Source organism: Lactuca serriola, chromosome 4 (genome assembly GCF_051521515.1).
Source record: "Lactuca serriola cultivar US96UC23 chromosome 4, Lser_US96UC23_V15, whole genome shotgun sequence".
Lineage (NCBI taxonomy): Eukaryota > Viridiplantae > Streptophyta > Magnoliopsida > Asterales > Asteraceae > Lactuca > Lactuca serriola.
The window spans coordinates 304,440,949-304,454,835 of record NC_136411.1 but is presented as its reverse complement, the minus strand read 5'-3'; the positions used below and the strand labels follow the sequence as shown (position 1 = coordinate 304,454,835).

Here is a 13,887-nt window from a genome sequence, read left to right as displayed (position 1 = left end):
ATATGCGGTGCGGTTTGCGTTTTCAACTCTAAACCGCACCGCGAACACCCCTACCAAGGACCTAAAAATAAAATAGTGTTTGAAATATAGTAACAAATAAGGGAAAAAATGAAGCTAAATAACAAGATATAAAGGGTGTTTGACTTAGCTTTTTAGAGACCAAAAGTTCTTTTTGGAAAAGTTGCAAAAAGTCAGATTTTTCTGATTTTTCCAAAAAATTGGTTTTTTTTATATTCAAAATCCAAAAATAATTTTTAAAAATGTTTTTACTAAACATCTTTTACTTTTGCCTCAAAAACTAAATCAAACACCCATAATGACTTTTAAACACATTTTTTTTTCCAAACCTTTTTTCCTAACCCATTATTGGTTTTTTGCTCGTGGTCCAATTTAGGGTAAACTATTCCGCACCTCGTTACCAGTTCAATCTCCCTTCGAATCACAGCAAACTGTTTTCAATTTTTATCAAGGTAAGCGTTCAATGTATTCGCAAGGTAATATTTCACTACGATTTGCATAAGAAATCTTAGTTCTCAGACCAATATGATGATGTTAAGGTAATTCGAAGAGCATGGAAGCGATCTCAAACTTGCCATTGCCTGATGCATTTCTTGAATTTCTCAACGAGAACGGAATCGACCCTTCAATTTATACTGCCACTGATTCTACACCTCGCTATATTAGGTAACTTCCCATATCCCATTTCCTAGGGCTGCTGTTCTTCATTCTAACTTTTTCCTTGCAAAATTTTATCTTACTCATGGAAATTCCTTCATGATATATGTAATTTCATATAAATTTCGTTGAAATTGAGTGTGCGCTAAAATCTAAATCCAGTTCAAAGAAGTCCAATTATGACTTCTTAAAGTCAAACAAACCACTTCTTAACAAATAATCAAGATTTTTCATGAGTGGAATTCGAACTATACAAGAGCATATACGCAAATTATAAAGATTGACCATCAAATCCATCTATCTTCTCTCGTATTTTCTTCAGATTAAAGCCTGGATGTGAGGAGCAACTTGAAGCAATCGAAGCTGACATCAAATGTAAGCTAGAGAAAGTTGAATGGTTACCCAATTTTTATTCTCTACCACCTCACATTCAGATTGCTAGCTCGAAGTCATATCAAGAAGGAAAGGTGATCTTTCACATTATCTTCACTAATTACTACAAAAACGAGTTTCATGACATTGAATACAATTAAAAGATATGTGACGTAAAGAACAAATTGTATACTATTGGTTGTAATTTCATGACATTAACCTATCTACCACACATTGTTAACAACCATATAAATAAAAAAACTTTCAATTTCTTCCCATTTCCAAATACATATTATGGGTTTTCATAAAAAAAACTTCAGATATATGGAATTGATGCAGCATCTGGAGCTGCAGTTTCAGCTTTAAACATCTCACCTGGAGACCATGTTCTTGATCTTTGTGCTGCTCCAGGTATATATATAACTTATGCTGAGTTGTATTTATGTCTCAAAATTCAAATCTCAATTAGTTTATATTGTTAATTGTTATCTAATCCATTAAAATAATCACATTTCTAAATTTGTCACAAGGTGCTAAACTTTGCATGGTGTTAGAACTTCTTGGAAACTCAGGCTCTGTAACTGGTGTTGATGTGGCAAAACATCGGTTAGCTGCTTGTAGAACTTTAGTCCAAAAATATAAACTTGGTGATCATTGTCGCCTCTTTGTAGCTGATGGAGCTTCATTTTATCCCAATTCGTGTTCATTCTGATTTTAAATCAGGTAAATTTCTGCCAAAAGAGGCGTATTACATTGGAATTGAAACTTGTGCTCACAAGTTTTTGTTGTTTTTAGTGAACAGGGAATTTGGTGTGGAAAAAGATGAGTTTTTGTACAAAGAGTGGACATCTAGGAGGCCTTGGAAGGAAAGAAAAAGGGCAAATAAGGAAATCAAAAATGGTTTTTTGGAATTAGTTCAAGATCCGGAGTTGATATATTATGGGAGGTGTTCTGGGGTTGTTGGAATGAGTAAGATTGAATTATTTAAAACGGTTTCAAGCCATGAGATTTCACAATATGGTTATGATAAGGTATTTATATATTTATTTATTTTGTTGGTTTGTGTTAAATTTCGGTTTTTAATTTTTGAAATATCAGGTACTTGTGGATGCCGAGTGTACACATGATGGTTCAATTAAACACATACAAAAGTTTGAAAATTGGGGGTGGTCAACCATGGAGAGACGTGTCTTGGATGCAGAGAGAACCGATGATTTGACTGTTCTTCAGGTGGGATGAGGAGGGCATTTACGTCTTTTACACATAGCATTATTATTATTATTATTAGAGTTTTGTATCTTTTATTGACATGTTTGACTCAATGCAGTTTCGGCTTTTGACAAATGGTTTCAAACTATTGAGAGTTGGAGGGAACCTTGTTTATAGCACTTGCAGGTATAAAAAAAATCAATATCTTACTTTGGTTTGACCGGATGTTGACTATCGAGTTTTCTTGTAATTTTTTATGGAATAGTTTAACTCATGCTCAAAACGAAGACGTTGTTGAGAGATTTCTTTCTTTGAATCCATGTGCCGGTAATTTCCCTCATCTTTACTGTATCTGACATGCATTTTGGACTGAGACTGAGACAGATGCCAACAGAACAAAAATTACAATCTTTTGTCCCATCCAAAAATGCAAAACAAAGTGAGACAGGGACTCGCTCTCGACCTTGCGTCTATACGAAAGACATAAACGCCCTCCTCATCCTCATCATCGAAAATAGCTCTAGAAAGCTTGTCCCATACAGTCTTGTCCCGTGTAACAAACGCAGACTGTGTTTGTTACACAGGACATAACCGGACTATACAAGCTTCCTAGGGCTATTTTCGATAATGAAGATGAGGAGGGCGTTTATGTCTTTTGCATAGACGAGAGATCGAGAGCGAGTCACTGTCTCACCTTGTTTTGCCTTTTTAGATAGGACAAAAGATTGTAATTTTTGTTCTGTCGACATCTGTCTCAGTCCCAATCCAATCCATGTCAGATGCAGTACAAACTGTTGTATTTTATTGTTCTCAAACGTGGCCTTACATATTCCTTTGAGTTTTGCAGAGTTGTTGGTGATAGATGGTTCCGAATCTTGGCCATGCAAGAGTGGAAGGATACCAAAGACTTTACGTTTTGATCCGTTGACTTCTAGAACGAGTGGCCTTTTTGTTGCCAAGTTCACAAAATTGGCAAAAGATAATATATGATGAAGGGGTTGCAACCTACACTCGAAAGTAGTGAGTGATGTTCATCTTGGGTCTTGCAAGTTGTGCCAAATTTGATGGCGTGCAGTTGATAGTTGTACCACAAGCTTCATATACTTGTACCCTTCCTTTGCTTGACCAAAAATTCTCCATGTTGTTCATCAAATTGTAGAGTAGCTTGAATGACTTTGAAAGGTTAAATTAACAATAGAATTAAGTAGTAAGTTAGTATTTGATATAATGGAATAATAATAGCATTTTTCATCCATTTGATTTAGAAAAATGATTTGTTTTGTTCAATGAAATGGAATCGATAGGATCATGATTTCTTTTATTTTGTTAAACTTCATAACTTAGGAGGGAGTGTTTTTTATTATTATTATTATTATTATTATTATTATTATTATTATTATTTAAGATTCTAACTAATATAAAATATTTTAATTTGTGTAACTTCCAGGCGACAATTTTTTAAGGTGTAAGAAATAGTAATATTAGTTAGAAAAAAATTACACTATTGGTGCATGTGGATCACCAAAACTCGTTAACTATAAAACCATCTACGCATTTGGTCCCTCTAGTTTCAAAATTTGTCTGCCTAGTCCTTTTGGTTTTGGTTGATTACGTCTGATCATCATCTATAATGGTATGCAAAATTGTTAAAGAGGTACTTCCACTCCGTCCCGAAGAGTAACTAGGACCAATTAAGTCACGTTTTCATGTTCCAATTGAACACTTTCCGTTTTTGATTATTCTCTTTACCAAACATATGCGGATCCAAACCCTCCTTGATGAACTTTCAAACACTGGACTTATCGTACACCTTCCTCACGTATTCCCTCACATTCCTTGGAAGAACTGACCATAATGTTAAAAATAATTTCTAAAATTTGTGCTTCGTTAAACTTGATTATTGCTCAACCCTACTATGAGAAATCCTTCTTCTTTGCAGATGATAACGTTGAAGAAGCTAATAGGTTTTTTTGTTGGATGAGTTATGACGATACAAGGACGACTAGCTTCATCAATTTAATTAAATGTGATTAGATGACAGGGGAACAATGAAAAGACGAATATACCCTTGTGTGATGGACATGTGGGCTCAAATAACGTCTAAAATTAGACATCGTCAAGCAAAAGGACAAGCCCTGTAATTTTTTAAAGTCACAAGACCAAGCGCGTAGACGTTTTCATAGTTATCTTTACCAAACGATTTTTGGCAAACCACATGGATCATTTGTGTTATTTTGCCTAATATATATATATATATATATATATATATATATATATATATATATATATATATATATATATATATATATATATATATATATATATATATATATATATATATTTTATCGTAGCATTGTACTTCCATTTTTATATTAAAGATGGTATTTTTTTATTTTATTTTTCTTGTTAAAACATTGTATTTTACAAAAAAACATTTTACACCCGTAATTTTTACCGGATGATTGGAGATGGTGACAACTCAACAAGCATTAATATTTTTTTGTTCCATCTTTAAGGAAAAAAAAAATGAATTATCCTCTTTGAGGTTTGGAGTTTAAACCTTTAGTTAAAGTAAAATGAATATCAATAAACTAATCATATACTACATAATATAATAATTTAATATAGCTTGGGGTTCGATTTTTGAGGATTTCTTTCCAAAATAAAAACATTCCAAATTGATTTGGTTCGGTTTTTGCTAAATTGAAAACAACACCATCAGTTTTTGTATCAATTTCTTTTTTTGTTGGATCGTTATGGATAAATATTATCTTCTCTGCTCTTGGTTGACATACTAAAATAATGTAAAAAAGATCATTGAAATCAGTATCGTCTTCTTGAGTTAAAGTTAATGGAAAGATAAATACTAAAGCAACCGACTTGAAACCGAAAGAAAGGTCGTTTCAAGAATCTTTTCATCACCTCCTTTGGCTGTTATTGGTTTTCTTCACGATTCGTTCCCTCTTTTAAGTAGAGAGATGTTCTTGCGGCGAAGAAATGGTCCTATCCAATAGTAAACTTCGACAACAAGGACCGTTTTACTTGTCTATATAGCCACATCTAACCTTGTACTTATATGCAATACCAACGTAAGTCGGGTAATGCTCACAATGGACTTGCCTTTTCGGCTAAGTATTGCGAGCATGCCTTTTCGGCTAAGTACTTGACTTAAAAACCAGCCAACTAATTTAATTCAAGAAATAAGATTTATACAAAAAGAACGAATTTTCTACCCCTCTAACTAGTTATTAGCATCTGAGAGTTTTAATGACTGAATTGTCCGCATCTCTTATAGGTTTCACCGCTCTAACTAGGGTATCCCTTGAAAAAAAAAGTCAACTAGAAGGCAAAATCTAGCTGGTAAAAATGGCACACTAATGTACTTGAGCCTATTTTCTAAGAACGAGAAACGATTTTTATGCTATAAACTAATTTAAACATTTTTTTTAAAACTTTACCCTCAAATCCAAACACTCTTCTACATAAAAACATTTTATATAAATGTACTCCTTAATTCCATTTATGTTGAGACTTAAACCTTTGACCTTAAGGAGGGATGACAACACCAGAAGCCATTTGATATGTTTCACCACTGTTAATAACACATGATCAGAAACGTGAATGAAGAACATTTTCTTTAAATATCAGTTATCTAATAGTATAACCGACCAACAATATTTTGTGTAAAGAAAACAAGAGAATGTTTTTCTTAAGACTATAACAATGTATTGATTAATTCAAAATCAGTTATCTAACAATATAATTGATGAAAAATATCTTGTGCCAATAAAACAAGAAAACAGTCCTCGAATCCTGAGAGTTATGTTCCATTTCGTAAGCGAGTGTTTAGTGTGAAGTACTTCCATTTGCCCCTCCTCCAATTGCGGACTCCTTGTCAAAAGAGTTATCAGGCGCAAGGGGAAAGATACATGTCAATATTTTTTTTATTAGTATAGATTCAATTATCTATTTATTTATAATTTTGTTTATATTTATCTCAAAATTTTACTTTAAAAAATGCTTAATGTTTACATTTTGATATACAACACAATTATTTAAAATATGTCAATATTTTTTTTATCAATATATATATTGAATTACTTGATTATTCATCATTTCATTTGTATTATTTCAAAATAATACTTTTTAAAAAATTAATATTTATATTTTTATATGTAATTTTTTTAGAGTAAATTACACGAATGGTCCCTATGGTTTGGAGTAATTTACGCGTTTAATCTCTAACTTATTTTTTAACTCGGAAGGTCCTTACTGTTTGATATTGTTATGTGCTTGATCCCTACTATTTGCTTTTGTTACACGTTTGGTCCCTGTCTTACCTAAAAAGACTATTATTTAAATACAGAAAAATGATGGAGTATGTAAGGTAAGGTGAGGGGGTGGTGCTGGGGGTGTGTTTATTTAAATAAATTAAAAAATGAATGACAAAATAGTTTTTTTAGGTAAAACAGGGACCACAAGCGTAACAAAAACAACCAGTAGGGACTTTCCGAGTAAAAAAATAAGTTAGGGACCAAACACGCAAATTATCTTAAACCATAGGGACCATTCGTGTAATTTACTATTTTTTTTATAATCAACCGACAAAACTGCAAAAATGGTCCCTGTGCTATGCAAATTTTTGGGGTTTTAGTCCAAACCCTGAGTTTTTTGATTCATGGTCCTTTTGGAGTAGTTTGTATGTGAAAATAGTCCCTCTAAAAATTGAAATGACTATAATACCCTTGGGTTATTTATTTTTCATTTATTCTTTCATTTTTTTAATTTAATATTTATTTATTTATTTTAACAATTAAAAAAATAGAGGACCCACCTCTCTCTCTCTATATATATATATATATGTCTCTCCCTCTATCTCATAGTAGAACTAAACCTATCGTCATCTACATTGTAACTCATACATACACATATACATACTCTGAAAATCGATTATGCAAAAATTGGAAAAAACTAAACACCTCGACAAATCATTTTTCGATTTTGTTTCTGGGCCAAACTAACACCAACCACATCAGTTGGACGTCCCTGACGCAATTGGTAAGGTAATCTTCCCTTCTTCTCGTTCTCCTCAAGGAAATGGCGAATCGGAAGGCAACATTGCAGTGGATATACTGGAGACACCGAAGGAACTGATTATGTACATGGACGTACCTGGTTTATCCAAATCCGGCATCCGGGTAAATGATTAGTTGATGTAATTTTAAGAACATTAGGGATTTAGAGAGATCAACCGAAGTTGTGTGATTGTTTGTTGTATGTGACAGTGGAGGATGAAAAATTATTGGAGATGAAAAGAAATGAGAAGAGGAAGCGTGAGGAAAATGAGGTGGAACCAACCCTAAACCCATAAATAAAATATATTTGCCATTTGTGTGTTCTTCAAGATTCTCGTTGATGGAAAATTAGTGAATCAATCCTGGGATGTTGGAAAAACGAGACGACACCCATGGTGCTCTTAGCCAACCCATCTACGTCACCGGAATCAATTCTAACGCCTACGAACCCACTACAATCTCATCCTTTCCTCCTGATGTTTCCAGCTTCGCCACCGGTCATTACCAATATATCGTCATTACTTTTCAAGACCACGTCTGGTCTTGCGGCTACAATGTTGAATCACAACTTGGTTGTAACGTTGATTCCCCTTAGGTATAATTTCACTTTTCACATACACTGTTCATTTTTTGCAATAGAGACTGCAACTATTGGAATCGATGGTTCTATATGTATTTCCCCTGGAAATCAAACAGGGTCAGTTATGTGTAGTTTTGGAATCAGAATCACAGAATTATTTGTTTGATATATGTGCTTTTTCTAAATTTTTAGTGTTTATGTATATGAAATGGGTACAGAGATGAAGAATATGCGGCGGCGGCGACGACGACGACGACGCTGCCGCCGCCGCCGACGAGAGAGAGAGAGAGAGAGAGAGAGAGAGACCCCAAACTAGGTAATTATTTTATTTTTCTAAGTTAAATAGAAAAGGCATAAAAAAATATCAGAAGGGCATACTAGTCTTTTGAGTTTACTGAGGGACCAAAAACGCAAAGAAACTAGTTCAAAATGACCACCAATCCAAAAAAATCGTGATTTGGACTAAAACCCCAAAAAAATAAATACCACGGGGACCATTTTTGCAATTTTGTCTTAATATTCTAAAAATAAACCACCCAATTAAAGCATTGTACTATCAATTTTTTTTCTCATTAGAACATTATACTTTGAAAACTCTGCCCAATGATAGCATTATACTTTCAATTTTTTGTATTAGAACATGGTACTTTAAAAAATTTACTCAATTATAGCAATGCAAATTGCTATAATTGGTTGATATTTTACATTACATAGATGTAACAGAAATAGATGAAAGTGGAATGCTATGAAAAAAGAAACTAACAAAAGTATCCTGTTATTTCTTGCATTCAACCCCATTTGACCTTGTAGGACTTGGGTTTTGTTGCTGTATGTATATAAGAGAAGAATAGAGAGAAATTTACTCAAGTGTGTGTTTCATTAATTTCTCATCATATCTTTCCTACAAGAGTATTGAATATAGATTGTTATGACAAAAAGTGAAGAGAAGAGAAGGAAACTAATCAGGAGGTATGAATGCATGGGGATACATGCATTAATCAACAGATTTTCCATCTCTATTGTCTCTAGCAAGCCTGAGTTCCTGAAATATGTCTTAGAATAGCAACATACATATTTTATTCATATGTTTATTAGAGAATCATACTTTCATTATACTTTGAATAGTCCGCCAATTATAGTAATATCAATTAAATACAAAGCAATTCCTAGTCTTTTAGGGTTAGGCAATATGTGGCAGCTCTGTACTAAAGTAGTAAGACAGGGGTATTTTGGTCATTCTATTTAGATTAGGTCGGTTGTGTGAGTATTAATAGGATGTCGGGATTAGGAAATTGGCATCTTGAAGCGTGTTTTGGTGAGAAATCACTTTGGGAGAGATCTTGACCTCTCGAATTTCAAGAATAGTTTGTAATCTTCCATTTCTATCTTCAATCATTTAATAGAACCTTTCAATTTCAGAAGTTAAACACTAGTTTGTACCAATTTCACTGCTATAACTGGGTAGATTTTTTGGAGTATAATGTCCTAATAGGAAAAACAACTGAAAGTGTGTAGATTTTTTTAAAGTAGAATGCCTTAATAAGAAAAAGTTTGGAAGTACAATGCTGCAATAGAATGAAATGAAATGAAAGTCGGATGCTATAATACACAATCAAATGGAAGTACATAGCTATTTCTAGCATTTAGCCCCAACAGTTTTGCATATCAAAATATACCTCCCCATGGTAATTTGTTGGGATTCCACCCATGTTATAACTGACAGTTGGTAAAAAACTGGAATTGGCTCTTAATTTGTAACACCAGAAATTTGAGAACATGTGATGGTAGGTGATTCAAGTGGAACATAAATGTGGTCCTGTTGAAAGAAAGTATTATTAAAACAGATCATGGATGCAAAATTTTATTAGTAGCACAAGTCCTATAAAACTGATGGGATTAAAATGATCCCATTAAGTTGTTAAAAATAAAGAAGTTAATTTACCATAGACAAATGACTAGCTGCTTGATTCAGGTAGTTAACATGAGACCCTACATTAAGATGAACCAAGTTATATCAGGATTTTCAACTTAACTCTAACTGACAAGATGATCCAAGTCGTGGCCGATTTTAATATGTACATCTTTCAACAAAAAAATGCTCTTCGGAAGATGACTTATGCTTGTACCTTGTATATCCAACTCTTTTAAACATTCAAAACTTCCAAGTTCCTCAGGCAATTTCTCAACTCGAATACAATAGGGGAGATGGAAATATCTTAGACATTTCATCTTACCGATGCTATTCGGGATTCCTTGTAAAAATTTACACTTCTCTAAACATTCCAGTTGTCCTCCAAGATCCTCAGGTAACTTCTCAAGCAACGAACAAGAAATAAGCTCGAGAGATTTCAGATGTTTCAACATGCAAATGCTATCTGGAAGTTCTTTAATCATTGTACAAGATAAAGCTAGACTCTCTAATCGGCCAAGATCCTCTGGTAACTTCTCAAGAAAGCAACAGAATCTAAGTTGGAGAGATTTCAGATGTTTCAACATATCCGGAAGATGGCTAATCTTTATATATGAAAAATTCAGCTTCGGCCAAGATCCTCGGGTAACTTCTCAAGCCACACACAAAGATTAAGTTTGAGAGATTTTAGATGTTTCAACATCCAAATATTATCCGGAAGATAGTTAAGCGTTGTAGACAACAAAACTAACTCAACAGCCTTCATTGACTGGTCAAGGTTCTCAAGAATATCGCCTTCTAGTTTAAACTTTCTTAAACGCCGTAACCCACCAACAATTCCTAAAAAAGTCTCAAGCACACATACCTAGAGAAATAAGCATCTCATGATTTCCAGTCAATGAAGGTCGATCTTCTTCATAGAAACAACTAAACTGAAACTTTGGCAAGATATTGTTGGGATGAAGTGGGCAGCTTTCTATGGACTTTACAATGATATGTAACTCAGTTAAAGGATCGGCCTCAAACGATCCATCCAAACTACAAGAAGTATAATCCTCGAGTGATTGTGATTCATCATCACTACAAGAAGTATAGTCTTTTTTAAATTAAACAAAAAAGAGTTAAACCCCAAACAACCACTTATATCTAGGTGGGCAAGCTTTTTAAGACATCCGATGGGAGTGTGAAGTTCTACCAAATTACTACATTCTTTAAGATGTAACGTCTTGAGATTTGGAGTCAGCCCAAGGTTAAGGGTCCTCAACTTTGAATGACTAATTGTTAGATACGCGAGCTTTTCACATTTATCGGCCATGTGAAGTTCTTCAAAACAATAACAACTACTGAGATCCAAATTCTCGAGATTCGGAGTCATCCCAATATCAAGTGTCCTCAACTTTGAATGATTAATGTCGAGCTTGGTCAGCTTTAGACATTCACAAGCCATGTGAAAATCTTCCAAATAGCAACAATTATTAAGATCTAAAGACTCAAGATTTGGAGTCAGCCCAATGTTAAGGGTATTCAACTTGGAATTAGAGAGTAGTAAGGACCTGAGATTTAAACATCTATCGGGCATGTGAAGTTCTACCAAATTACAACATTCAGCAAGAATCACAGTCTCAAGATTTGGAGCCAGGCAAAGGTCAAGGGTCCTTAACCTTGAACCTTGAAGGTCGACAGACGTGAGCTTTAAACATCCAATTGTCATGTGAAGTTCTTGCAAATCAGCACAACGTTGAAGAGACAATGTCTCGAGATTTGGAGTAAGCCCAAGGTCAAGGGTGCTTAGCATTGAATCACTAAGGTCAAGGAATCTGAGCTTGTTGAGAACCTAATAGAAGCGAAAAAAAAACAAGATGAATATTGGTATAATAACAACGAAACAGATGTACAACATTATAATGAATCATGGACAACAATCAATCAACAAGAATTATACCTTTCTTTCTCCCCCTTCCCAAAGTTGAACGATCTTACTGTATGTCATCTCAAGTGCAACAAGATTAGTTGCTTGAAATGTTTTGGGTAAAGACCTAAAAGGGTAATTTCTCACTTGCAGATATTGTAAAGCATTTGGAAAGTCTTGGCTAACTATATTAAATTCGGAAATATAGGGAAATGGGAGAAACATTGAAAGAAACCTAAGTTTCTTCATCTTTCCAAGACCTTTTATACCAATATCCAGATTGAATCTCATGGTAGATCGTATACATCTTGTTGCTTTAGTACCCTGTAACCCAAAACAAGTCACCATGAAATTTAAGTCATAACAAATAAACTTAATCCTTACCAATTCATTAGCCAATATGTCTTAATTTCTTTGTTAATCCACAATCGGCTATGTTTGTGTGCAGCCGACGAACAATATTCCTGCCCATTTCTAAAATATGGTCATGCATGTCCACCCACTCATAATTAGAATTACCATTAATAGTTATGAGAGATTTTTGTTAAAGAACTCTTAAACCATTTCTAGCATGAAATCCACAGCTTTCAAGCGCTTTGATTGCATCATCTTTCCACCAACCTTTCATGATGCATGCAACATCAAAATCAGTTCCTAAAGCTGATACAACATCCTTGACCCGGGTCTCCATTCCTACTAATTTTTCATCAACGTTGAAACTGACAGATCGTAGCTCTAGTGAAAGCTCTTCAACAATTTTTCGGATGAATTCAGCTTCATGCCTGTATTTCAAAGAAGATTCAATTAGCTTGCTCAAAATCCCTACATGAAAAATAACATAGTCCCTATAATCATATTCCATGTTTAATTTTTAGACAAGACTCAGAAATTGAGTTCAAATATGACAATCTAAGATGTCAAGTACGAGCATTTGACATCCAGGGTAAATGTAAACCATAAATAAACAAGATACAAGATTATTGGAAAGATTTGATGAAGGAAATACCCGTTAGCGGTGTTCTTCAACTCCCACCCAGAGCCTCTCTCCATTTCCCAGCAGCCTCTTCCTTTTCATGTTTAGGCTTTAGCAAATGCTTCCGCTACTGCCCCGCTTTGTTTGCGGACTTCAGACGGCTCTACATCATAGAAGACGGGATAGGCGGTATGCTCAGTGGTGCTGTGACATTCCATTATCTTCACAAGTTCATCCAAGCATCAACAAGAAGATGCATAGTTCTTGGAGAAAACAATGATGTAGAACTTTGAATCTTTAATGGATCCGATGAGCTCATTACTTATTCTTTTCCCTTTCTTGATTCTCACGTCGTCCCTGTATGTGTGAATACTTTTCTGATGAAGAGCATGATAAAGATGATCAACGAAGTTAGTACGAGTGTCTTCACCTCTGAAACTCAGAAACACATCATACTTGAAGCTCTTCTGAATGGATGAAGTTGAAGAACAAGCCATCGAAGGTACGATTTATATAATATCAATCAGTTTATGCGAAACGATTTCAAACAAACTAGATGAATCGAATAACCCTCGGTACAATCAGAACAATGGGTCTAGCACTGGTTGTGTCAACGTGATGAAATTGTGTGGAAAAGCTATCGAATTTGCGGCGTGTTTGGTCCAAAAAAAACTGAGTAGGTTTCCATAAAAGACCATTTGACTTTTTTTTTTCTTTAGGATTAAATTTTTTTACAAATGCAAAAAAAAAAAGCACAAATGTTATTTTAAACTTTTCATTTTGTTGTAAATTTGGTCCAATTATTTTGGATTTTTTTATAATGATGATGTTGCTCGTTTTTTCTTTTTCAGTTTTTTGATTAAAATAAATAAAACACAAAATATAAAACCAATCAATCTCTCTCTCTCTCTAAACTAAAACCCATCACACCTACCTTGAAAACCATTTCCAACCAAATAACTCTTTGAATGTCGTCTAAATGTTGCGAATATCAAGATAAGTGTTCCCATAAAATTTCTTCCCCGTAGATGTTAAGGGTAGGTCCATCGTCGACATCTGCTCACTGTAACATCCCGATGATGAGGTATTTCCAAATTAAACCCTAAGTATGAAGATTTATTATATTTAGCTCTTGTGTATGAGAATTGTTGCAAAATGGCTAATTGACCCGAGGTCACGTACGCT

General features: G+C 34.1%; 3 protein-coding genes across 5 annotated transcripts; 1 reads left to right on the top strand and 2 right to left on the bottom strand.

Moving 5' to 3' along the window:
- The first annotated feature begins 373 nt into the window (after window positions 1-373).
- LOC145097247 (rRNA (cytosine-C(5))-methyltransferase NOP2C-like) lies at window positions 374-3,577 on the top strand. The gene is given in 10 exon segments (XM_079034780.1): window positions 374-470; window positions 558-684; window positions 998-1,142; window positions 1,368-1,458; window positions 1,578-1,770; window positions 1,850-2,078; window positions 2,146-2,277; window positions 2,375-2,442; window positions 2,522-2,583; window positions 3,104-3,577. Coding segments are annotated over 9 exon segments (1,176 nt in total). The 5' UTR covers window positions 374-470; window positions 558-571; the 3' UTR covers window positions 3,247-3,577.
- A 4,627-nt stretch (window positions 3,578-8,204) lies between these two features.
- On the bottom strand, window positions 8,205-13,345 carry LOC145097246 (uncharacterized). Of its 3 annotated transcripts, none has more exons than XM_079034778.1 (5): window positions 12,736-13,345; window positions 11,763-12,511; window positions 10,038-11,654; window positions 9,854-9,900; window positions 8,205-9,727 (listed from the first exon to the last, which is right to left on the bottom strand). In XM_079034778.1, the coding sequence occupies exons 2-3, from the start codon at window positions 12,075-12,077 to the stop codon at window positions 10,827-10,829; spliced, it is 1,143 nt and encodes a 380-aa protein (XP_078890904.1). In that variant the 5' UTR covers window positions 12,078-12,511; window positions 12,736-13,345; the 3' UTR covers window positions 8,205-9,727; window positions 9,854-9,900; window positions 10,038-10,826. The 3 variants fall into 3 exon arrangements, with proteins under 3 accessions (XP_078890904.1, XP_078890905.1, XP_078890903.1); XM_079034779.1 differs by having other exon boundaries at window positions 8,209-9,727; window positions 9,854-11,654; window positions 11,763-12,053; window positions 12,114-12,511; XM_079034777.1 differs by having other exon boundaries at window positions 8,209-9,727; window positions 9,854-11,654; window positions 12,736-13,059; window positions 13,133-13,345.
- On the bottom strand, window positions 12,274-13,199 carry LOC145099485 (disease resistance protein Roq1-like). The gene is made up of 2 exons (XM_079037055.1): window positions 12,950-13,199; window positions 12,274-12,551 (listed from the first exon to the last, which is right to left on the bottom strand). The coding sequence occupies exons 1-2, from the start codon at window positions 13,197-13,199 to the stop codon at window positions 12,274-12,276; spliced, it is 528 nt and encodes a 175-aa protein (XP_078893181.1).
- Window positions 13,346-13,887: the final 542 nt, after the last annotated feature.

Excerpts from the sequence above, each read along its gene's own strand:
- LOC145097246 (XM_079034778.1), bottom strand. The coding sequence starts at position 12,077 with ATGGTGACTTGTTTTGGGTTACAGGGTACTAAAGCAACAAGATGTATA. Across the intron at positions 11,655-11,762 it reads GGGAAGGGGGAGAAAGAAAG|GTTCTCAACAAGCTCAGATT; the intron begins GTATAATTCTTG and ends CGCTTCTATTAG.
- LOC145099485 (XM_079037055.1), bottom strand. The coding sequence starts at position 13,199 with ATGGCTTGTTCTTCAACTTCATCCATTCAGAAGAGCTTCAAGTATGAT. Across the intron at positions 12,552-12,949 it reads CAAGAACTATGCATCTTCTT|GGATTTTGAGCAAGCTAATT; the intron begins GTTGATGCTTGG and ends TTTTTCATGTAG.